The sequence below is a fragment of the Protopterus annectens genome, chromosome 8.part0 (genome assembly GCF_019279795.1).
Source record: "Protopterus annectens isolate FY-2018-M chromosome 8.part0, PAN1.0, whole genome shotgun sequence".
Lineage (NCBI taxonomy): Eukaryota > Metazoa > Chordata > Ceratodontiformes > Protopteridae > Protopterus > Protopterus annectens.
Window position 1 is genome coordinate 349,528,459 of NC_056741.1, and position 25,382 is coordinate 349,553,840.

At 40.4% G+C, this 25,382-nt stretch overlaps 1 protein-coding gene across 1 annotated transcript in view; it reads right to left on the reverse strand.

Moving 5' to 3' along the window:
* Positions 1 to 25,382, reverse strand: part of CASP2 (caspase 2) — a 672,789-nt gene that overhangs the window by 631,946 nt on the left and 15,461 nt on the right. The window contains exon 2 of the mRNA XM_044079856.1: positions 18,577 to 18,727. Within this exon, the coding sequence (XP_043935791.1) occupies positions 18,577 to 18,726 (150 nt within the window). The 5' untranslated portion in view covers position 18,727. The remainder of the gene's footprint in view (positions 1 to 18,576; positions 18,728 to 25,382) is intronic.

Here is a 25,382-nt window from a genome sequence, read left to right on the forward strand (position 1 = left end):
TGAAATGGGCTTGCCAGAACACTAAAAAAGAAGGTGGAATCATCTCCCCCATGTACTTTACAAAAATCATCTGCCACAGGACTTACAATTTTTATTCCAAATGTCTCCCAAGTGTTCTAAAATTCTAACTTGGACAGCTCTTTTTGTTTGACCTATATACCATTTTGTTCTTTCACATCCACAACTAATGGCAAACACTACTCCACATGAACTACAAGTGAACCTGTTCTTGCTTCTAAATTTGAGTCCATTGATGAAACTACCTGAAATATTCCTAATTTTCTGACAAACCTTACATTTTCCACAAGAAAAAGAACCCATGATTCTGTTTTCTAAAAAAATGCAAAGGCCTATTTACCAATTCTTTAATATTGGAATATCTTCCATATGAAAATTTTACCAAACCTGGGAATAAATCCCCAACTGTCTCATCTAAGCATACTAAATGCCATAAACCCAATATCAGCTCTCTGATAATTGATGAAAAGGGTGAGAATTTTGAAACAAAATATATATCTTGCCCTTGATATACAGGTTTCAAATTCTGATTTTTATTTTTAATTTACTACTTGCCCTCCATTTTTTTATTTGAAATTTCACACCCGTTTGTAAATTCCTCAAATCACTATCCAACTTCTCTCTATCATAGCCCCCTGCCAATAACCTATCTCTTGTATCCAGCAGAAATGCTACCTTATACTTCTCCTCAGAAGTATTTCGAGCAATTTGTCTAAATTCCCCTAGGGGCAAAGAACTTATCAAGTGTGGAGGGTGCATACTTGTAGCAAAAATAAAGTTGTTAACAGCTGCAGGCTTCCTAAATGGCTTATGTTGAATGGCACAATGTTCATCCACATAAAATTCAACATCCAAAAATTGTATAGCAGTGTTACCAAAGCATGTTGCACTTTATAAGCACTTACATGAGTGCATGGATCGTGCTATCCCAAACAGAACCAAGACGCTATCCTGCAAAAAAAGGAAGCCAATCTGGTGGTACCCTGCCATAAACAAACTGTACAACAGAAGGAAGAAACTCTTGCAAAAAGAGAGTAAAATCCCACGAGTGGAGGAGCTCCCTGGTCAGTCTCAGTAAGAAGCTGCGATCCCTGATAAAATCCTCCAAAGCTAGTTACGAAAACAAAATCGCCATTGATTCTAAAGACAACCACAAAGCATTCTATAGCTATGTCAAGAATATCAATGTTAACACTCAGATCTGCTCTGAGTTACAGCACAATGGCACTAAATATACAGACCCAAATGATATTGCCAACATCCTGGCAGATAGGTTCAGTGCAAACTTTACCCCCCTCTCACCCCCTAAAGAGCCCATCTCTATACCAGAAGAACGCAAAGTTCCTGTAATCACAGCTGCACAGGTAAAAACCACACTCTCCAAAGCCAAGAACACAGCATCCATGGGACCAGACAACATTCCAGACTGCGTTCTACACGAACTACAAAATGAACTGGCACACCACCCCAAGTACCATTTTCAAGCATAGCCTCGCCTCAGGCTTTGTGCCTGCTGAATGGTGAACAGCAACGGTTATCCCACTCTACAAGGGGGGAGCCACCACAGACCCCAGGAACAACCGCACCATTAGCCTAACAAGCCTGGTCTGCAAGGCCATGGAACGTATCATCATGGAACTTATAAACAAAGACATTGGTAATCTCCAAACTCTGGATCCCACCCAGTTCAGGTTTGTAAAAGGCAGATCATGTCTCCTAAACCTGACAGACTTTGAAGCAGTCACCAAAGACGTAGACAAGGGTAAGGTGGTTCACACAGCCTATCCAGATCTTGCCAAGGCTTTCGACACCATCCCCCCACTCTGGAATTATAGATAAACTCACTAAACTAGGTATAAATCCCTATGTCACAAGATGGGTTGCCAACTGGCTCACTGACAGAACCCACACTGTGAAAGTAGCAGACTCCAAATCCAACTTCAGACCAGTGACAAGTGGAGTACTACAGGGTTCAGTCCTGGGTCCTCTCCTGTTTGGTATCTACTTCTCTGAAGTACAGGCTAACACAGAAGGTCTTTGGCTAACTATGTTCGCAGATGACTGCAAACTAGGAGCCATAAAATCGAAACTCCTAACGATGTGGACATCCTACAAAAGGGCCTCACTGAGACAGATGCCTGGTGTCAAAGACATGGCCTCAAGCTCGATGTCAAAAAGTGCATTGTCATCCCCTTTGGTAAAAACTCTGTACCCATGAACTACAACATAGGCGGTAGCATACTTAACACCGAAAGTATGATAAGAGACCTTGGGACACAGGTGGACAGTAATCTCTCCTTTGATAATCACATCGCCACAGTAGTCAGGAAATCCTTCAACGTGGCACATCTCATCACAAAAGGTTTCTCATCCAGAAAAAAAAAAAAAAGGAAACTGTTCCTCTCTACTCATCACTCAGACCCATTATAGAGTACAACGCCCCTTTTGGTATGTACCTCACAAGACATCTACAACAACTGGAAAGGCAGAAATACCTCACAAAGAGGATTACCGGCCTCAAACAGATGCCCTACGCAGACAGTCTCAAAAAACTCCAGCTTTACTCCGTCGCATATCGCCTACTCAGAGGTGATCTCTGCCTAACATACAAAGCTATGTCAAACCCAGAGCTGTTGGACATGCACCACTTAAAGAAATCCCAATCCCTCCGAGCTACACAGTCTAGGGACCTAAACCTTGTCACCACAATAAACAGAACATGCCGGAGGGACAGATTCCTGTCCCAGAGACTTCCCATGCTCTGGAATAAACTACCTATCTATAGCAAACAAAGCTCTTCATTAGCACTCTTCAAGAAAAATCTTGATGATTGGATGGGAAATAGGAAATTCACCTTGGGATCACCTCTGTGGCTCTGCTCGACAGTGGCACAGGAAAATAATTTTCTTGGGTGGCAAAAGCCAGGGTACCTTTTTGGCTGGGCTTGTATAGGCCCCAGGGCCGATAGCCTAGTACCTACCTATGAACCTATGTTGAAAATTTAATGCCATGAGCATTTGTATTTAATCCCTCAATGAAATGTTCAAACTCTAAAAGGTGAACCTTTACACACAAAGAACAAGTCATCAATTAATCTACTGTACAGCACAACTTTTTCTCTCCAAAAAGCAGTGTTATATACAAACAATTTTTCAAAATAACCCATATATACCACTGCATAAGTGTATACATACGAAGCACCCATTGCTGTACCCTTTTTCTGTAGGTGGATTCGATTTTCATACTTGACATAGTTATGAGTCAAACAAAACTCAAGTAACCTTACAATAAAACTTGTTCTAGGTCGATCACCCATAATATCAAACACTGCTTCCAAGCCATACCTATTTATGAAGGAAGTGTAAATTGAATTCACGTCAACCGATACCCAGTAGTATTCATCCTTCAATTTTATTGCACTAACCTTTTCACACAAGTCTTGTCTATTTTAATATGAGCAGGAACCCTATACAAATAATCCTTTAACACTGAATCTAAAAAAGTTCCTACGTTATGCACAAAGGAATGCATTCCAGAAACTATTGGCCTACCTGGGGGATTGATAACATTTTTATGAATTTTAGGTATAATATAAAAATAAAAATCAAATGGAACTTTAATTACCAACTTTTTTATATCTTCCTTTGTCAAAAAACCTAACTTCTCACCTCTCTCAAGTAAGTCCAACAGCTCAACACTATATTTACCCACCGGGTTATCGGTTAAAGGCAAATAATCATCCTCACACTTCAACAAATCAAGTGCCATTCTGCCATATTGTGCTTTTGACATAACCCAATTCCCACCTTTGTCAGATTGCCTAAACACAACTTTCTTTAGTATATTCAAGTTCAGCTTTCTTTATTAAGACTTGCTCAAAAGTACTGACTGCTGCAAAACTGCTACAAGAGAATAAAGGGGGCAAATTAAACCTACTATAGGCTGTACTAAACATATCACATCTGGGCAGATCATTTACATCATTTTCATAGTCAAATTCATCACCATAACCATATATAGAGACATTCATCAAAAATTCAGTTTCTTCATCAATATTTTCATTTAATACATTTATATTCACCATACTAGTTTTTTGCTTATTCAGTTTGTCAAAATATACTTTTAAATATAGTTTTCTACAAAACATTTTAATATCCAACAAAATTTCAGCCAAAGTGAGGAACTTAGTTGGAACAAACTTCGTCCCCCTGCTTAACAAACTGACAGCATATTCAGTGAGCTGCACATCAGACAAGTTAACAATTTTTAAGCTGTTCAAATGAACAACACTGACTTCAGGTAGTTCATCAACCCCAAAATTTACATTGTCAAAGCTTGCAAAACCAGAAGAACCTGGCTCAACGGGAATGTCAATAACATCAAAAAGTCACACTTCTTTCAATATTTCCTGCCACTCGGTCGATTTTTTCATCCTTTCTGTTGATGCCCTGACTGGATGCATCTCCATCTGCCCCAGGGGACAAATTTGAGGAGGTATTCGCTCCCGACGACCCAATATTCTCAAAAGAAACACTTTTTTTCGATAGTGCTTCCACCGATGACCAAGAAGATTCTCTAGAGCTGGATTTCCTGCCTATCGATCTGTTCCTTGCACACACTGCAAAGAAAAAATGGTTCCACTGCTAAAGTCATTCATATCACTACCCAGTTTCCTTTTTTTTTTTTTTTTTTTTTATATATACACGAACTATTACATCCAACTGGGTTTTGTCAAGTTTTGCCTTGATCTCACCCATTTTATTAACAAACATTGCCTCAAGAGAGTCAGTTTTCCACAAGCGATACAATTATTAACTTTTTCTGACATCGGTTAGTGAACAAAAAAGGATCCCCAACGGGGTACTTAGCTTTCAAAGACTAACTTCAATTCGGAAACGAAACTCAGGTGGCAGCCAACTGGCACTCATGCCAATTGCTTTTGCTTCAGGCTCCACGGCAAGAAAGACTGATGTAATGGCATTGGATGCCTTCTTTTATACCACTGACGACCTGACGTGAGTCCTTAATTGACAGCAACTGACGCAGAAATACTAAGTCTCTGGTATTCAGGTCGGCCGAGGGCTACCCTGGCAGAGATAATCCAAATGTGAAGGCTGCAACAGTGAAACACGAAGAACATCTAGCTGGGACATTGCAGAGGATTCCTGACTTATATCAGTCTAGTTTTGTGAGAAAGAGAGAGAGACATTTCACAGATCTCATATGCTATAGTATTAAACAGAAACTGAAGGTAAAAAGCTAGTATTAATGACACTCAATGCAGAGAAAGCAACTGATAGTACACTGAAACTACATGTGAGAAAGGGATGTATAAAATGGGGTTTCCTTTAGAATTTGTAACTCTTAATAATGACAGGTGTATACAGACTGTAAACCAGAGGTAAAGAAGTGCTAGATTGTCACTCGAGATACAGAGAGGAATGTGTCACAGTTGCCAGCTGTCACTGCTATTACCTGCAATATACTTGGAACTCCTAGCCCCAGAAATCAGGTAATCAGATACAAAGGGTTGGAAGCAGTATGAGCAACAGCACAGAACTGTAATGTTTGCAAAGGATGTGATATTATACTGTGTAAATATGGAGAGAGATGTTTCAACAATCTTTAATAATTTAAGGACGTGCTAAATATCTGGCTGTAAAATAAAGATCATGTCTCTCTCTATCAACTATCAGCTCACACATTGGTCCAAGAACACCCTCAGTTGTGGGGTCATCAAAAACTAAACTATTTAGAAACATGGAATAAGGTAATAAAGAAAAATGTTAAACATGCTAAGGAAATGGAGGACATTATCTGGCGATTCAACTCAAGAGTACAAGGAATTAAAATAAAACGTTCATAGTTTCACTGTCCTCTCTATGCTGCCCAAGCATTTGACTAAAACCCCAAGACTGCATACTGGAACCTAAAAACCCGAGAGATTAGGAGGTATGTGTGAAGTGACAGACAGAAAGGAAAATGGCAGAAGCTTCTACTGGAAACAGAAAGTGGGAGGGGCTAGCAGTCCCTTGCATTTATCAACATTTTAGAGCAGCCCAGAGAGAAATTATTTTAATTATTTGCAAAAACCAAGTACAAATCAAAGTGGTAGACTATGATCCTAAGGTCAGGAGGCAAGATGGAGTTAATAAAAAGAATAAATACATGGACCCAAGTAAATAACAGACCCAACAATGATGATCCAATGCAAGGAATTTAAATACTGGAAGAAGTTTTAAGAAAAATGATTATTCCCTGTGGAGGTTTGAATTTCAGCTGATTGGGCTGTTCAGGGGACGGACCTCATTAAGATAGAAGTGATTAGGAACTGGAGCAATCAAAAAAGAAAAGGTTACATCTGGGATTAGTAAAAGAGAGAAACAAAAAGCTAGAATGTAAATCCAAAGAAAATGCACCGAAATCAGTAGGACCGAATGACATAAGTAAAACCCAACTTTAATAATATTTTTAAAATACACAGACCATAGATTGAGCGCTTTCATCCCCATCCAATGAGACTTCATCAGAATCTCTGAACATGTTTCACCCGTACATTTAAATATGCTGTTAATTAACTACCCAAATGAAATAGCTTAAAAACCTTAATAAAATCACTTTCTTTTAAAACAATGAATTAATGGTGGTTTTGTTAACTAAAGATATTACAGACATACAATAACCAATATGTGACATTTTCCATAATTTCTAACAATACAAATTATTTCATCAAATAACAGCTTTTCTGTTCAGAATGAGTTTAAGGGAAATATTTTCATTCAGACTTGGGGCTTGCATGGCATAAAGCTTGATTTGCCATTTCAATTCTCCTTTTCTTTTATAGATCTAAAATCCCCTCCTCTAGGGTTTACCAAAACCTGTTGTAATATTCCAAAATATAAATTTTACAAAACTGGGACATACCAAGGAGTGTTTGTATAAAGCACTGTTGGAATTTCTTGTTAATATTTGATATTGATGATCATAAATCCTGTCTCTTAAACGTCTCTCAGTCTTTCCTACGTAATAAACAGACATACTTTCCCGATTTTCACCAGTACATAAGGAAGAGTTCAACAAAGTCTAATCAGAACTCACAATCGTGAAAGGCGAACTGACCCACCTTATAGACCTTATAGTTCAAATGAAGTCGGAACAATTAAAAGGAAGAGAAGTTCTTCACCTGAAAGTGACTCGATGGCTTCGTCTACGAGACGCGAAAGCCCTGGACTTGAAATGAATGCCATAGGGCTTAAAACTGATTTTTAAGGTGGGGAAATGAAGAAACCAACTTGGACAGCTTCAAAAAACAGAATACTAACAATTTCGCTCTCGAAGAGGCAGAGAGAACTGGTGCATGTCCCAACACAACAGGTACTATTAGATCTTTTGATGGTGGTTTAAAACAACTGTGGCAGGTCTTGAAAACAGTAACAGCACTGTACCAACAGTGAGAACTGGTCATGAGGAACATAACATGTTGAAAAATACAGTGCTGTTAATACAAACAGTTTTGAGAGACTGCTTAGCAAACCCTTTTCTTTTAATGACTGTATACAAGTAAACAGTAAGGGAACTGACAAAACCGAGTATATTGGAGGGACATTAGAAGACAATATATACTTTTGAAAGTAAAAATATATAAAGTGAAAATGTTGCAAACGGAAATGCATATCTCATTGAATGTTTGTACAGGAAAATTGTACCGAAAGGATTAAGAGTTTATAAGTTTCCATTTGGAATTGAATACAATCAGGCCGTTTACACAGAATTTGTGGATATGTTTAACAGGCATGGTTTAGAACTGTTAGAAAAAATTATAAAATGTAATGATGAAAGATTGTGCAAACTACTGGATGAGGTAGAAAAATTAAATGGCAACATTAAGACAGATACGTTGTTCCCAGAATGGGAAAAAAAGAAGTTATGTACTTACCATAACGTTCCATGAGAGTTGTTCATCTCGCCTTCATTCTTACAGATGGGTTCGGAGCCAATCCTCACCTCCGAGTCGGCCTACTACAAAGCTCGAGGTCTTCAGATAGCTCGTGGCCAAGTCCCTATCCCATGATGCACCTAGAGTTACCTCAGATCTTGTTTGCTGCGTATAATAATACCACATGTCATTCTATTCACTCCATAAGAGAAAGCTGTAGAAGAGTTGAGGAACCAGGAAGAATCCAACATCTCGGTCTTCAAAAATCCTGGAGGGGGTAGGAGGGTGGGAAGTAAGAATGAAGGCGAGATGAACAACTCACATGGAACGTTATGGTAAGTACACAACTTCTTTATGTGAAGTTGTCCTAGCTCGCCGTTCATTCTTAAAGGCGGGTAGCGTCCCAAGCACCATCTATCTCGGTTGGCTCACGGGAGTAGGTTTTTCAGAACAGTAGACCCAAAGGAGGCCCTGTCAACTTTGTAATGAGTGATATAGGTATGAGGTCTTGACCAAGTGGCTGCTGCACAAATGTTATCTATAGGAAGTCTGGCAGAAAAGGCAGAGGATGTAGAGACTGCTCTGGTGGAGTAAGCCTTAATTTTATGTTGTAAGGGCATATTAGCAGCTGAATAAGCAAATGTGATACAATCAGATAACCACTTAGAGTGGTTTTAGCCAATGGCATACCTTTCCTGGAGTTTGAAAAAGAAACTAAAAAAGTGTTCAGATTTCCTAAAATCTTTTGTTCTATCCAAGTAAAAACTAAGCTAGGAACATCAAGTTTCTGCAGCATATATTCTAAATTGTTGGAGTGATTGGGGAAGAAAACTGGCAAATCAATAATTTGATTAAGATCAGCTTCAGTGCAAACTTTAGGCAAAAAGAGGGGTTAGTTTGATGTGAGACTCTTGTCAACATGGAAAATCAAATAAGGAGGCTTAATGGACAAGGCTTGAAGCTCTGACACTCTGCGGGTAGAAGTGATAGCTACTAAACCATGACAAAAATTTGATGTCACATGAGGAAGTTGGTTCAAATGGAGGGAGAATAATGCGAGAAAGCATAAAATTTAGATTCCATGGGATATAGGGAGATTTCACAGGTAGTCTGAGATGAAAGGTCCCTTTGAGAAACCCTTTGGATAGTCTGTGTAACAATGTTCAAACCAAAGGTGAAAATTAGAAATGGCAGCAAGTTGAATACCAACTGTTGCTGCTGAAGCTCCATTGTTGAAGATCATGGTCAAGAACTCTAGTATGGACGCCATAGGGGCTAGGTAGGGATCAATGTTGTTTTGAGAGGCTCATATAGAAAATGTTTTCCACCTGCTAAGGTATAGCTTCCTCGTAGAGGATTTTATGACAGGATATGAGAATTGGCTTCGTCTCATTAGAAAGGTTATGGAACTTGGCTATGATGGGAATTGGAGCAGCCAAGCTGTCAGTTTCAGGGACTGAAGAGAGGGATTAAGTTCCCCCGACAAGTGCGTCAGAAGATCTGGAACTGGGTCCAGAATCCAAGGGTCGTCCAAAAGATGAAGTCAAAGGAAGGGGAACCAAATCTGACTAGGGCAATGAGGGGCAATTAGAATGATGGTCCTTCCCAGTGCTTCTGCATTCTGTAGTACCTTGGGTATCACCAGGATTGGTTGGAAAGCATAGAAGAGACTCGAAGGCCGATTGTGTACAAGTGTGTCCATTGGGGCTTCTCCCGGAGGGGGAATCAGGGCAAAGTAGCTTCTGCATTTCGTGTTCATGTGGCTGGCGAAAAGGTCGCAGCAAGGTTGGCCCCACCCGCGGAATATCCTGTCCGCTATTTCTTTCTTGAGGGACCACTGGTGAGGCAACAAAATTGTTCTGCTCAGCTTGTCTGCTATCACGTTGGATTTCCCCGGGATGTACACTGCTAACAGAAAGCGCTGGGTGGATATAGCCCACTGCCATACTCTTAGGGCCTCGTGGCAAAGGGAATAGGACCTGGTTCCTCTTTGTTTGCTCAAGTACCAGACCACTGACATGTGTCTGAATCGCAATTGTACCCAGAGGAAGAGAGTCCTGGAAGTACTGCAAAACTAAAACTAAAAGTACTGCTTTCGTCTCTAGGACACCGATATGCAGATGAGTCTCTTGATCGGTCCGTGTGCCTTGGGCTGTTCTTCCCTGAAAATGCTCCCCCCCATGAGGGAAGCGTCCGTGGCCACTGGTGGGGGTAGGACAAAAGGACGACCTATCGGGACATAAACAGAGGTCAACCACCACTGAAGATCCTTTTTGCATGAGTTCGTGATCATTATAAGGTGAGACATTGGGAGCTCTTGGTAAGACCATTGAGTGAACAACAACCACTGCAGAATCCGCATGTGCATGCAACTCAGCGGTATGGCCAATACAGCAGCTGCCATCATGCCTAACAATTTTAGTACTTCTGATGCTGGAGCCTTGTTTTTGGATATCAGATTGCAGACCTGCTGACGGAGTAGTAAGACTCTTTCTACTGTAAGTCTCAGCGTGGTGGAGGTGGTGGTGGTGTCCAATTCTGCTCCAATAAAAATGGTATGTTGTGATGGTGACAAGGCAGATTTTCCTGAGTTTAGTGTAATGCCCAGCTGACTGCAGAGTGAAAGAGTGGTGTCCCTGGCTTGAATGAGTTTATGCCTGGTGGTGGTAGTGAGGAGCCAATCGTCTAGGTACGGAAACACCTGGGATCCTAAACGTCTCAGGTGAGCCATGACCACTGCCATGCATTTGGTGAACACTCTGGGGGCTGTAGTGAGACCAAAGGGCAGGGCTCGAAACTAGTTAGGATTGGCTCCCAGCCGGAAGAGCAGATGATCCCTGGATGGCCTGGCCATTTTTGTGTGGTGCTACGCATCCTGGAGATCCATCGAGCACATCCAATTGTCTTTCCTTAAAAAAGGTGAGTATTGACTGAAGCGTGACCATCCGAAAATTCTCTTTCTTGACAGATCTGTTTAGTCTGCCGAGGTCCAATATAGGTCATCAGTCGCCTGTCATTTTTGGAACTAAAAAGAATCTTTATTAAGTTCCAGATCCTATCTAGTCTGCTGGGACTGGTTGGATGACTTTTTATTAGCAACGACTGGACCTCTATTGTTGCCTGCTCCCTGTAACTGGGTGGAACATCCGGGATTTTTCTTGTCAGTGGAGGGGATGTGTCAAAATGAATGAAATATCCTCTGGAAATGATACTTTGTACCAAACTGTTTGTTAATTTGAGCCAGGCGTCTGGATACAAAGATATGCGACCCCCCCCCCCCGACTGCCTCCAGAGTAGGACAGTCAGGCCGCCCTTCAGGAGCGCTGGTAGGGCTTCCCAAAGAAGTGATCTCTTGTCACTCTGGTTCTGCAGACCCCCCTCTGCCGCATGGGCGGCGTCTTCCATTATTGCCCCTTCCTCTGCCCCTGGAGGGGGGTTCACCACATGTGTCCTAAAAGGCTCCTTGGGCTTTTTGGAACCACATCTTCCCTCCCCTTTGACCCTTGGGGTAGAGTCTGGTAGGGGTGGAAAAACGGACTCCGACGGCAGACAGAGTCTTTCCTTCCTGCTCAAACCTGGTCAAAGTTTCCTTAACTTTGTGCCCGAAAAGGGACGGGCCATCAAAAGGGGCATTTACAAAGGATGACTTAAAGGGCTCCGTGAAGTAACATAAGCGCAGCCAGGAGTGTTTCCCAAGAGCAATTCCTGTACCCGCTGCCTTGTTCGTTCCATCAGCTGCATACAAAATGAGACGTATGGACGAGTTAACATGGAGTTGAGGGTAGTAAGCTGGGAGGCAACTTTATCTGAAGCTCCTGCAGCTACTGTACCCTGAAGAGTATCTCTTAGCTCTTTAAGGAGATCTCTTTGCAGTCTAGTAAAATGGGTTAGACAGTTCAGCGGAGTGCAAAGGTCGCTGAACTGTAAGTGTGCTTCCCATATCTATCAATGACCCTAGAATCTCTGTTAGGAGGATGGATAGAAGAGGACGTTTCTGAAATTTAGTTTTTGGTGGCTGCCGTTACCACCATGGCATCAACTGGCACACCCTTGGTCAGAAAAGATGTGTCCTGGGGAGCAGAGATAAATTTATTAGGCCTGCTGGGGGCAGGCTCCATGGTGTCCGGAGACTCCCACTCTCTTACTGAGACCAGCTGCATAATATCATCATCGAAGGGCGGAGACACCCAAGAGATAGAGGGCTGAGACCCAAAAGTCTTCAGGAGAACTGACTCGTCTTCAGTAGGGTTGGTGGACTGCCAGTCACCCCTCTGCCTAAGGATTTCTAATATCTCAGCAAATGAGATATCCTCAGAGGGAGACCAGGGGGACCCTTCGGATTCATCTAGTATCAGATGTCAAGGACTCCTGTGGGGAGTCTAAATGCTTCCTCTTACAGATTCTCTTCCTGGGAATCTCATCAGTGGAGGCTTCTGGTAAGGTCTTGGAAGAGCAGGGGCCACCCAACGGGGCTTCCTGAGGCTCTGGGTCTCTACGCTTGGCAAGGATCTGTGAACCAGAAACAGGGGCTTCAGGGGAGGAGGTAACTGGACCTGAAGTCGAAGACGTCTTAGGAGATATAACTCTCCTCATGGCTTCGAAGGCACCTCTGCTCCAATGTGAAGGGACCAACGGATCCAAGGAAACAGTTGATACCCCTGGCAACGGGACAGTGGGCTCAGAGCCAGAGGTATGAGCCGAGCTCATCCGAGCAGAAGCCTCGAGAGGCAGAGTTGGAACAGAAGTCGGTCTGACTATCCTCCCCGGACCAGACCAGAGTGTTGACTCCCAGATTCCTCGATCGGCGCCGAGGATGTCAGAGTAAACTGAGCGAAGACACTGGAGCAGGTGTCAGCTCCGAAGATCCACGATCAACAAGTCCGACTCCTCCGGCTCCAAAGGACCGGTATGGCTCAGAGGAGGAAGAGTAGTAGCTGGTAAGAGGGTCTTCGGTTCTGAAGCCGCTTGGGTCAGAGCCGATAAGAACTTAGCAAAGGCCGGTGCCTGTAAAAGCTTCTGCACCACAGGATCCTCATCCAAATCGGAAGGGCTAATCGAAGAACGAGATGAGTGAATAGAAGGTGGTACAGACTGTAAGAGTGGAGACTTAGACACTTTGGATACAGTTTCCAAAACTGGGGACCAGCTCAGAAAAGAGAAGACAGTTGGCTCCAAGGTCTGTGGAACCGGTGTCGATGACTTTTTAGATTTCTTACCGTTGATGACTTTAGACTTCTTACCATCCGAAGTCTTAGAAGATTTTGAGGACGTACTGGATCCATCTTGGTCTCTCAAAGCTTCTTGGAATGAAGGTTTATGTAAACCTCTGTTGATCAGTTCTCTCTCTCTCTCTCCCGGAGAACCCTAGAAGAGATAGAATTGACATATGGAGCAACTTTCCTGGAGATGCAATGCTCCCAAACAATAAACACACAGTTTACACAACTGTCTGTGACAGACATTTTCTGCCCACATTTAGGGCATTTTTTAAACCCTGATTTAGGGAGTTTGTCTTGGTCAGCCATACTATAACACACAGTATCAAAGAACGGTGCTGTAAAACTAGACACACCCAAGCAATAATAATAATAATCATCAAACAAGCAGTTAAAAAAAAAAAAAAAAAAAAAAAAAAAAAACTATGGACTAAATAGTAGTCACACACAAAAACCTATTTATCTAAACTGTAGATATATCTATCAGAGTTGTAACAAAAAAAGTCACTATCTACAGGCACACAACAATACTATACACTACTATTGCACACACAAACATCTAAGCTTTAACACTATTTTAAAGTTGTGACTAAGCACACACTATAATCTACTAATAAAGATATAAATAGGCCTCAGAAAAACGAGGCCAAAAAAGCTAAATAGTAATCTAAGAAAGAGGCACACCAAGGGAAAGGAAACTACACAAAAAAGCTTCAAGAGCTTATCTAAGAATCTAAAACTATTATTTAGAAAGAATTATCAATATTATGAAAAATATTTGAAGAAATAAGGTTTTTACTGGCCCGAGCTAGCGAGAACCTCCGATCTACTGCAGCGGCAAACTAGATCGGAGGTAATTCTAGGTGCATCATGGGATAGGGACTTGGCCTCGAACTATCTGAAGACCTCGAGCTTTGTAGTAGATCGGCTCCGAGCCCATCTGTAAGAATGAACAGTGAGATAAAACAGATTAAGGTGGTTGAAAATAAATGTGACAAACTATTTAATAAGAAAAGTAAGAAAGTACAGAGACATTTTGGAATACAAGGAAAAGAAAGCCTACCGTAAGGTAATAAAAGAAAATGAAACATATGAGAATGGTCAGGGCAGGAAATCATAGGATTTCCACTATAAGAATTATGACAGGTCAAGTAGACAACAGGGGTATGTAAAGAATAAACAATATGGTAGAAGGCAGAACACCTTTTCTCAAAATCGACAAAAATTGGATGTGGGGGAAGGAACTGAACAGAGACATCTGATGCAAAGGAGAATGTGGAGGGACACAAGGGAGAAATGGAGATGAGCAAAAAACCAATGATGGAGAAATTAAAAACAAGGAATATTCAATATTTATAAAGGGTATTATATATACAACTACACTAATACAGTCCTACAAAAAAAAAACATTTTTCTTTGTTTATGAAAGGTCTGAAATTTGTACCAGCAAAGAGTTTTGACAATATAAATATAATTACTGAATTGAAACTATATTGGAGGAAGTTGTATTTGGCTATTATATACACAGAACAGAACCCATTACATGAAAGGATATATCGCAGCCATGAAATTAAAAGGAAAAGTACCTATAAACCACAGTTGGATCCAACATTAATTGTGTTGGAAAAAGCTATTATAGATCTTTATGCCTTAAAAATAAAAGGCAAGAAGCACAACTCAATTAATAATTTGAAAAAAAGAGGAATTTGAGTTGTTGGATCAAATAAGTAAGGATAAAACTGTTAGAATAATGAGAACAGACAAGGGTGGGGGTACGGTAATATAAGATTTGTTGCAGTATTCACAAAAATATTTTAAATGCTTTAGGATACTGACAATTATTCAATGGCTTCCATAAATGAGATTAATATTAGCCATAGATGTATTGACTACTTTTTGGCAGAATTTCTTATAGATCAGAGAATTTCCATTGAGACATACACCTTCTTAAAAGTAAAAGACCCTATAGTTATCACTATATTTGGAATCCCAAAGATTCACAAAGGAATAGACCACCTTGCTTTTAGGCCCACTGTATTTGGACAAGGTTCTAAAACATACCCCTTTGGGGTATGTACAGACAGATGGTTAAAACATGTTTGTAGTGATGCAGAACATCTTCTAAAAGACTCATGGGACCTCCTTAGTTGGATTAAAGGAGACTCTATGGGAAAAAAACATCATATTATCAACCATAGATGTTGTGGACTTATTTATGTCCATACCTAGGGATGAAGGAATGAAAATGTTTTCTGACAACATATGTAGAAATACTAGCTTTTCTGACAAGGTTAACTTGATTACAGACTTCATGGGGCTTGATCTGAATTACGATTACTTATTCTTTCAGAGAGTGTACTTTAAGCAAAACAAAGGAGTTGCTACGAGAGCTTTATGTGCTCCCATATATGCCAACCTTGTACTCTTAGAATGGGAATATAAAAAATACTTGGATGCGAGTTGAATAAATACATAAAAAAGACTTGAGAGATTTTAGATGACATCTTTATTTTATGGACAGGAACAGAAATGGACACCAACAGATTTTTAGAATATTTAAATAGTTCATCCAGTTTCCTAAGATTTACCCATGCCAACAGTGGGGAAGCTATAAACTATCTGGACACCTACATTCAAAACACATACATTCAAAACACATAGAATGGCTTTAAATCTAATGTGTACTGAAAACATACTTTCAGTAACTCATATCTAGAGTCTACCAGCAGCCACCCCTTCTCTCAAAAGATAAGTATTGTAAAAGGGCAACTAGTTAGAGTTGCATGGATGACATTCACGGTAGAAGATGTGACTAAGGAATTAAGAAGGGTGGCAGACATGTTTTGAGAGAGAGGTTACCCAAAAAAATGGTAGAAGAAAGTTTAAATTATGTTGAGAAGGTGTGGGGTATACATACCACTTTTAGGTGTAGAATTAGATAAGAAGGAATCCCCAAAGAAGAAAATAACTTTGAAAGGGCCATGGTTATACCATATGGAAGAAAAGCTAACCAAGTGAAGAGAACTGTAGAAAACAATTGGAATATTTTGAAAAGTAATTCCACAGTATATTCATCCTTAGGTGCAAAACATACGTTTGTATACAGGACTGGAAAGAATATCAAAAAATGTGTGGAATCTAATATAGGAGGTCGTTATAACAGTAATTTTAATAGGAGGGGCACAACTAATGTGGGAGATGTTCTCAGTGTAAATATGTAACTGAAGTTAAAGAATTAACTTTAGATAACACATTAGGATCTAAAGTGACCTTTGTGAATGGAAATTGCCAAACAACAGGAGTCATTTATTTAGCAAAATGTAAAACCTGTTCTGCTTATTACGTTGGAAAGACTGAAAGACATTTAAGAGACAGGATTTATGAAAATCGATATCAAATATTAACAAGAAATTCCAACGCTGCTTTATACAAACACTCCTTGGTATGTCCCAGTTTTGTGAATTTTTATTTTGGAATATTAGAACGGGTTTTGGTAAACCCTAGAGGAGGGGATTTTAGATCTACAACAGAAGGAAGGGAATTGAAATGGGAAATCATGCTTTATGCCATGCAAGCCCCAGGTCTGAAATAAAATATTTCCCTTAAACCCATTCTGAACAGAAAAAGCTGTTATTCGATGAAATGATTTTTATTGTTAGAAAGTATGGAAAATGCTACTTATATTGGTCATCATATGTCTGTAATATCTTTAGTTAACAAAACCACCATTAATTCATTGTTTAAAAAAAAGTGATTTTATTAAGGTTTTTAAGCCATTTCATTGGGTAGTTAATTAATTAACAGCATATTTAAATGTACTGGTGAAACATATTCAGAGATTCTGATGAAGTCCCATTGGGTGGGGATGAAAGCGCTCAATCTATGGTCTGTGTACTTTAAAAAGTTTTATTAAAGTTGGGTTTTACTTTTGTCATTCGGTCCTGCTGACTTCAGTGCATTTTCTTTGGATTTACTGGTTGGTGGTCACTGTGGTTGCCAATATTGTTTTTAGTAGAAAGCTAGAATGGACAGAACTACAAAACAGACTCCAGAACTATTTAGAAATAGAGGAATATACCATATTTTTCTGAAATATGAGGCGGAAATAAAAAGAAGAGTTGTGGTAAAACTAAAAATAGTGAAAATATTAACAGAATCAAGAACATTCTATGTGAATAATAAGATATTGAGCAGAATATAGAAGGCCTTAGTTAAAGATAAATACGCAGTTAAGGCTAGGTCAACAAAAAATTGGAGTGAGAAAACTAGGAGAGAAATAGCCAAGCAAAACTGGAGAGAGTAATACAATTAAGTCCAAGATGCTTAGAATTTTTGCATGGAATATCAGGTAGTTAACTGAAGAAATGAGCGCTGCAGAAATGGAAAAAGACAAAGTAGGAGCCATAGTCAAAAATTAGGGTGTTGACAGAAGTGATATGACAGAAGGCTTTGCAACAAATGAGGAAAACTATGAATTAAGGGGCTGTGTAAGAGGCTTCAGTGAGCCAGTCAGGAAAAACAGACCTATGGTGTGAAAAGTTAAAGTTGAAATAGGATGTTTGTAACCTGAGGCAGCAGACTGTAGCTACTATTAGGATGGAATGTTATAAGCACTTGAAAGATATGGGACAACTGCCCCCAGCAAATGAGTGCACCAAGCATGTGGTCTGCACTGTTAAATGCATCTGATTGCAATACAGTCCCTCTACATGCAAAAAAGCAGTCCCCGGATAGAATTCTCACCAAAAGTAAGGTCAGTCCTCCATTTCTTTTACCTTCTAATGGTTTTATATTAGAACAGCAAGAAAAAATAACACGAACAGTTTTGTGTGACAAATTGAGTGATAGTCAACCCTTTTCAAATGGGTAGGAGCTTGACTAACAGCAAAGCCTAAAAGTCAGTATGCAATGAGAAGGGGGTTAGCCTATGGCTGTGAGAGTGTGAGGCACCTTTCTGTTGATCCCCATGTAAGGGAACTCAGAAAGTACTGCCATCTTCTGAGTAAATATACATTCTAGAGACAATTTCTTGTGTCTTCAGGTGGCTGAAATAGAGTAGTGCTGCATGCTGTGCTCGTCCCAAGCAATAAAGAGGATGAGATGCAGATCCTGATTTGTGATGTAGGCAGCTACTCCAATCACAGATCATTCTCTTGCATAAAGTACTCTCAACAATTAATTCCCCTACGTAAGTTCCTCTACCCTCCACCTAAACAGAATCTGAAATCAAGTCTAAATGTGGATTAAAGTAATATCAATAACAATACAGTTATTACTAATAATGAAAAATAGTAAGAGAACAATAAGATCAATTATGGAATATGAAGAACTCCAGACTACTGGTGGGCAGTTTCAGAGAACTATCAAATCCAACATATCTAACCTAATAAGAGGATAAAATTTCACCTGTATTATCTCCAGCATCTCTTCCGTAATGATATCTTCCGCCAAAAGGTGCTGCAGCAGCTCTGTTGGCACCAACTGCTTTGCCAGAATAATCCGATTCTTCTTCAACACCTGTTCATGCTCTTTCAGCATCCCACACTGGCCCACCATACTGTCATTGAATGGAGAAATAAATGTGTGCAAAATGAAGACTTCACCATTACGTTTGGAAAAAAATAGAAAAGGACCAACAATTACATAATAAAACAACTAGCAAAGCAATCCTACGAGAGTGAACCAGTCTACAATCCAGAAAGTCCAAAAGAATGCTACCATAGCTGGGCAGTTTTCTGCCAATGTTGATAAAGCAGGAATGATTAAAAATATTTAAAAAAACAGCATTAAGCTGGCCAGACTGTAAAATCTATGTTGATTCAAGAAAAGGTGAAACAAAATCTCTATACATTTACATTCTCTTCCAATAATAATTTCAAAACTATGCCTAAAGAGTTTCATACCTCAGGACAACTTTATTACAACTTGTTGACATCTCCACATTAGTTAGTTCCCCTGTCAAGTTGCCAACAGTGATATGCACACAAGAACAGTAAAAAACATTATTCATCCATCGAAGCTTGGGTCTTGAAGACGCTGTCATATGTACTCACAAAGAGAAAGATGAAGAACAATAAGAAAGCACCAAGATTAGCAATACCGCCACTGCATTAATTAAATACACAGCATCCTACCTCTCATCAACTCATTTGAAGTAACTATCACACCTAACCCCCCCCCCCCGGCAGCAACTAAACTAAAAAAAAACTTCTCCAAAGCAGATTATAACCTCTTCCAGGATGGTACAAATAACTTCATTGCACCTCCCCCCTCAGATGGAACTGGCAACTGTGCCAAGCTCTACACCAATGCTTTATACACACACCTGTATAACGGTACTGAATCAACCATACCCAATAGGACCTAAACAAGATCCTTGAGGAAGAGCAAACCTGCCTGGTGGAAAACTGCCGTTACCAACCTTTACAATAAGAGGAAGAAATTGCTGTCCAAGAGTAAGAGATCCCTCCGAAACTGAAAACATTCCCTCCTCAGCATAAACAAGCAAGCGAATAAGATTTCTTGTGAAGTCCTCCAAAGCAAACTACGAGCCCAAACAAGCTTTCTCAACAAAGGAGGACCACAAGGCATTCTACAGTTACATCAGTAACCTAAAAGGAAAGGCCCAGATTTGTGCAGAACTGGTAGTTAATGATACCACATATACTGAGCCTGTGGACATAGCTAACATGTTGGCTGACAGATTCTCTGAAAACTTCACCTGTCCCCATCACATGACATCCCTACCACCTGTCCCCATATGCTGCACCTCTGCAGATCATAAATGCCCTCTAAATTGCCAAAAACACAGCAGCTATGGGACCTGATAACATCCCACACTGCATCCTAAATTAACTCCAACATGAATTAGCAACACCATTGGGTACTCTCTTCAATCATAGTCCAACTGGCCCACTGATAGAACTCATACAGTCAAAATAGGTGAATCCACCTCCAACGGCAGACCTGTAACCAGTGATGTTCCACAGGGATCAGTCCTGGACCTCTACTGTTTGGAATCTATTTCTCTGACGTACAAGCAAAAATTAAATGTCTGTGGCTGACAAATTGTGCTAATGGCTGCAAACTGGGTGCAGTCATAGAATCTCCAAATGATGTGAACATCCTACAAGAGGGTCTTCCACAAACAAATGATTGGTACCAATGTCACGGCCTTAAACCCAATGCAAAAAAATGTATTATCATTCCTTTCGGTAAAAGCAATGTTCCTGCTAACTACCACATCAATAGCAACACTTCAGTGGTGAGAGACCTGGGCACACAGATTGACAGCAACCTTACCTTTGACCACAATGTCTCCACAGTTGTAAGAAGGACAATCCATATTGCTCATCTCATAAGTAAGGGCATTGACTCCAGAAAAAAAAAAAAAAAAAAAAAAACAGGTTATGCCCTCTCTGTACTATACCCTCATCAAGCCAATATTGGAGTACAATGTCCCTTTTGGTATGTACCTTTCTAAGCACCTGCAGCAATTGGAGAAACCACAAAGGTTCCTCACAAGGAAAATTCAAGGTCTTCAGCATGTCTTATGGGGATCATCTGAAATCACGGTCACTATTCTATTTCATACAGACTACTCACAGGTGATCTCTGCCTTGCATACAAGGCAATCTGTGACTCTGCGTTACTGGAAATGCTGCATATCCCAAGTCAAATGGTACACGGGTTACTCATTAAAGATCTTAACCTGGGTTGAGACATTAATAAAGCCTGCTGGAGGGACAGATGTCTACCAGAGGTTACCACACGTTTGGAACAGATTCCCACTTATCGCATTGGCCCTCTTCAAACACAATCTGGACGATTGGATGGGTGACTGTAAATTCACCCCGGGGGTTCCACCAGTGTCCCTCTTGGACAGGAAAATAGGTGCTGATCATGAAAGTAAAGGTAAGAACATGGTTAGGCTTGTAAAGGCCCCAAGTTTTGGCTTCATTTTTAAGCATAATTAGAAATCAAAAATCAATAAATGTATTAAGATAGAACATTAACTTTTACAGACTGCTGTAGTAGTATTAGCCACTATGCTCCAGGCATTATACTTTTCACTGCTAATCAAGGATCTGAGCAGATTAAACTAACTGAAGAAATATCGAAGACGGCCATATTTAATTCACCCTGGGTTATGAGACTCCCATGTGGGATTTTGTCAGCAGCACTAATACTGTAGTTCAATATGCAATGGCTGCCATGCCTGAGTCTGGATGGTGTTATGAACATTACAGCTGACATTCTAGTCTAGGGTTCTACAACAAAGACGCATGCCAGAATAATTAACCTACTGGACAGAACAAGGTCACAAGGTCTGAAGCTAAAGAAGACCAAGCGACAGTCTTGAATTATGTCCCTTTGAGGAACACCTGTCACTTACTGAAATGCATGCCACAAAAATATGCTAATGCCCAATGATAAATCCTCACTATTACTACTCCTGGGGATGGTACAATAGCTAATCAAGTTTATATCACACTTGTCAAGATACAACTTGACGCAGTATGGAGTTGGTCAGAGGCTCAAGCTAGAAGCTTTGATCCGTGAAGAGGCTAATAACTACCACATCAGCACTGAAACATTATAAAGTGGCCTTGCCAACTCCATTACAAGTAAATGCAAGGACAAAAGGGTAGGAGCAGTGCTACGGCACCACAGATGGGTTACCTATTCATTCATGGATCTAACAACTGCAAAGAAATCCTTCCCTTAGTTTTTAGCTGTAAGAAACTTCGGCTGTTTTAACGGGAAAAAAGATAAGTCAGAGAACAAGATAATGTCCAAGTTTCAAGGATACAACAGATGGCCAGCTTCCAAAGCTTCAGACAACCTTCCATGCATCCAAACTGTCAGGTAACTTGAGCAGAGCTGACTAAAAGACAAGTTTGGGCCAAAGCCCTTTACAGCTTTCCTGCTAGAAAAGGAGGCCGAGCCCTGAAAGGATAAAGCTACGAACAAAACATAAAAGTCTATACCCTGCCATAAAAAAACACTCTAAAAAATAAGGAACAGAGGGAGAAGTGGCTACTGCAGCACTGATGATCAGAAAATCTGCTGTTATGGTTAAGTTCAACTTACACTACTGTACTATATTTATCATATTTACCACTGCTGTAGTAGCTTTAGCTATATAGTTAGATTACCTTAGCTAACTACATTTGGAAGGTGGAAGGAGAAAAGTCCAGTAGCTACTGGAGAATGGTCCTGGCAAAGCTTGACCTGGACAAGGAATCAAGCTTAATCTTCCTTGTAAAAGTACCGTTTTTTTTTATCAGCCTGGTGGTCTGGATCATCCGTTTTTGCTGTTGGAATTCGTTGTGAAGCAGGACCTTAGGTGTGAAGTCTAGAATTGTGTTTTTTTTTGTAAAAGTATGTACACAAGACTAAACAGCAGCTTCTAGAACATGTCTAGAATTCAAGCCTTTCCAAAAAGTCCTAGATTAAGCCAAAGCCATGGTAGTGTGGGCCTCGACCCTGCCTGGAATAGTTTTGCTATGGTGAGTATAACAAAAGGTAACAGCCTTAGACAACAATTTTGAAATAGTCTGTTTTGTTGCTTCTTATCTTCACAAGAAATGAACTGATCTGAAGATCAGAAAGACTTAAGTTTACCCAGGTTGTCTGTAGACATCCAAAGTATGGAGTTTCCTTTCTCCCTCATTTTTAGGTTCAAGATAAAAAAAAAAGGGAGGTGAATAGTTTGGTTTAACGTAAACTTGGATATCACTTCAGGCACAAAAGAAGGAAAGGATTAGGTCTCAAAGAAACCCTGCCCCTATGGAAAATGAGATAGGCTGTTACGGTGCGTCAACCCTGCAACTCAAGATACTTTTCTTGTAGAGGCATCAGTAAAAACTATTCCATGTTGAGAACCTCAAATCAGCCAGATTAGCTCGTTCAAATGAAGCAAGTGCTAGCTTCTCCAACACAAAATTAAGACACCAAGGAGAGGCCACCAGTTTTCTTAGCAACCTCTTAAACGAAACCTTTTTCAAATACATTTTGACATGAGACTGCATTGAAAGAGTAGGATCCATGGGAAGATATGCTGAAACGGCGGAATAATGAACCTTGATAGAGGAATAAAAAGGGCCATAGGATAGCAACTCAAAATATTGTAAAGCCAGAGAACAACTAGCCCTGAATGGGTGCTGGTTATGATGTTGGCACCAAACTAGAAAACCTTTCCCACTTGCAAATATACAATTTTCTAGTAGCAGGTTTTCTTACCTCCGTTAGTACCACCCAGGCAGTCAACTGAAGTTGACTGATGTTGAGATCAAACATCCCTGTTCTTATGTGAGTAGGTCCAGTTTGAGGAAGCTTATGGTAACTGCCCCCGGCCATTTCCGAAAGAATAGGAATCATGATTGCCTGAGCCAGAAAAGAGTCACTACAATGATCCTGGGGGATTTCTTCTGAATCTTCAAAGGTACCTTGGATATTAGCAGAAAAGGTAGAAAAGCATACAGGAACACACTTGTCAAATTAAAAGAAAAGGCATTTGACTTTCAGGCCTTCTTGCATGGAGTCCTGGAGCAGAATATTGCCAGTTGTTGAGGAGGTAAAGAGGTCTACTTGAACTCCCCACACATGGGTCACACTGATGAAGACTCCCCGGTCTAGTTTCCATTCATGAGCGTCTGCCCTGGTCCTGCTCAGCTTGTCTGTCACACAATTTTGCTCTAATGAAATGCAGAATGCCTGCAGAACAAGACTGCGCTGGAAGCTATATCCCAAGCTAACATGGCTAGTATGCAGGGGGGGGGGGGTATGACCTGGTTCTACCTTGCCTGTTGATGTACCACATGACTGTTGTATTGTCTGTAACAATGTGAAGAATTTGTGGGGACCAAAGATGGTTCAGAGTTGAGTGCCTTGATCAGGGCAAGCATCTCCTTGATATTTATGTGCTTGCATCTGCCCTTGGTGTCCCACACTTTCTGCACTTATATCCTTCCTGAAATAGCTTTCCATGTAAAGTCCGGAGCATCTGTGATGACTGCCTGCTTTTGAGCAGGGAGGGAGAAGGGAGACCTTGATTTAAGGATATCTGTTGACTCCAAGTAATTTCACTTCTGACAAACCGCAATACTGGGATCTGAAAAGATAAAGGATGTTGATGCTGTGATCAAAGTGATTTCAAATACTACTGTATCTTTCTTATATGCAGTCTTGCCAGCATATCCTGAGAATCAGAAGATGCCAAGAGACCCATAATCATGGAGTATTCCCTCACAGTGACCAAGGTCTGAGTGGAAACTCACAGAAATAGATCTAGATAAAGATCTATTTTTTTCTTGTGGAAGAAAAGCTCTTTGAATTGAGATGTCTAGTTAGACATCCCAGAAACACAATCCTGAGTGAAGGAATCAAGATAAATGCTCTCTTAGAAATCACAGCTTGTGTAACAGATATCGAGTGAGAGAGTGAGAGAGTGAGAGAGTGAGAGAGTGAGAGAGTGAGAGAGTGAGAGAGTGAGAGAGTGAGAGAGTGAGAGAGAGAGAGTGAGAGAGAGAGAGTGAGAGAGTGATTCCTGCCACTTGGAAAAAGACTCTGCAAATGTAAGCAAGTTGTCTAAATATGGAAAAACTGTGGCTATCCTGCAGCCTGAAATGAGCTATAGAAAGCCAACAACATGATCCAGATACACAAAACCTTATATCTGAAGTCTGGATGAATGTGGATGTGATGATAAGCATCTTTTAAGTCTAGTGTTGCCAGGAAACTTAAAAGATGAAGAAGAGGTAACAGGCTGAAAAGTGACATTTTGAATTTGGGCACATGGAACCACCTTGCCATTTTTTCTTTAACGTCTTTACCTGTAATTTGTTGAGATTGCTTATTCTAGTTTTCACCAAAACTGGATGATAAGATAGAAAATCCCTTGGAAAAGGAGGGATGCAAATTCATAGAGATTCCCTCTATCAGCTTGCACCTTTCATTACATGTTCTGATCACTTCAGCAGAAGAGGGGCCAAACTTTAAATCTCTATTCAATAAAGAATTAAAAAAAGAAGTTACGTACTCACCATAACGTACCATAACGTTCCATCCGAGTAGTTATTCTTCATTTGTTTTCAACCTGTGGGTTACGGATCTGTATCAGATCTGACTCTGCCACATATCCAGCATCTGATCAGAGCTCAAAGCTCCTCCCCTTACCCATAATGCCCCATCGCCTTCCTACCTTCAGA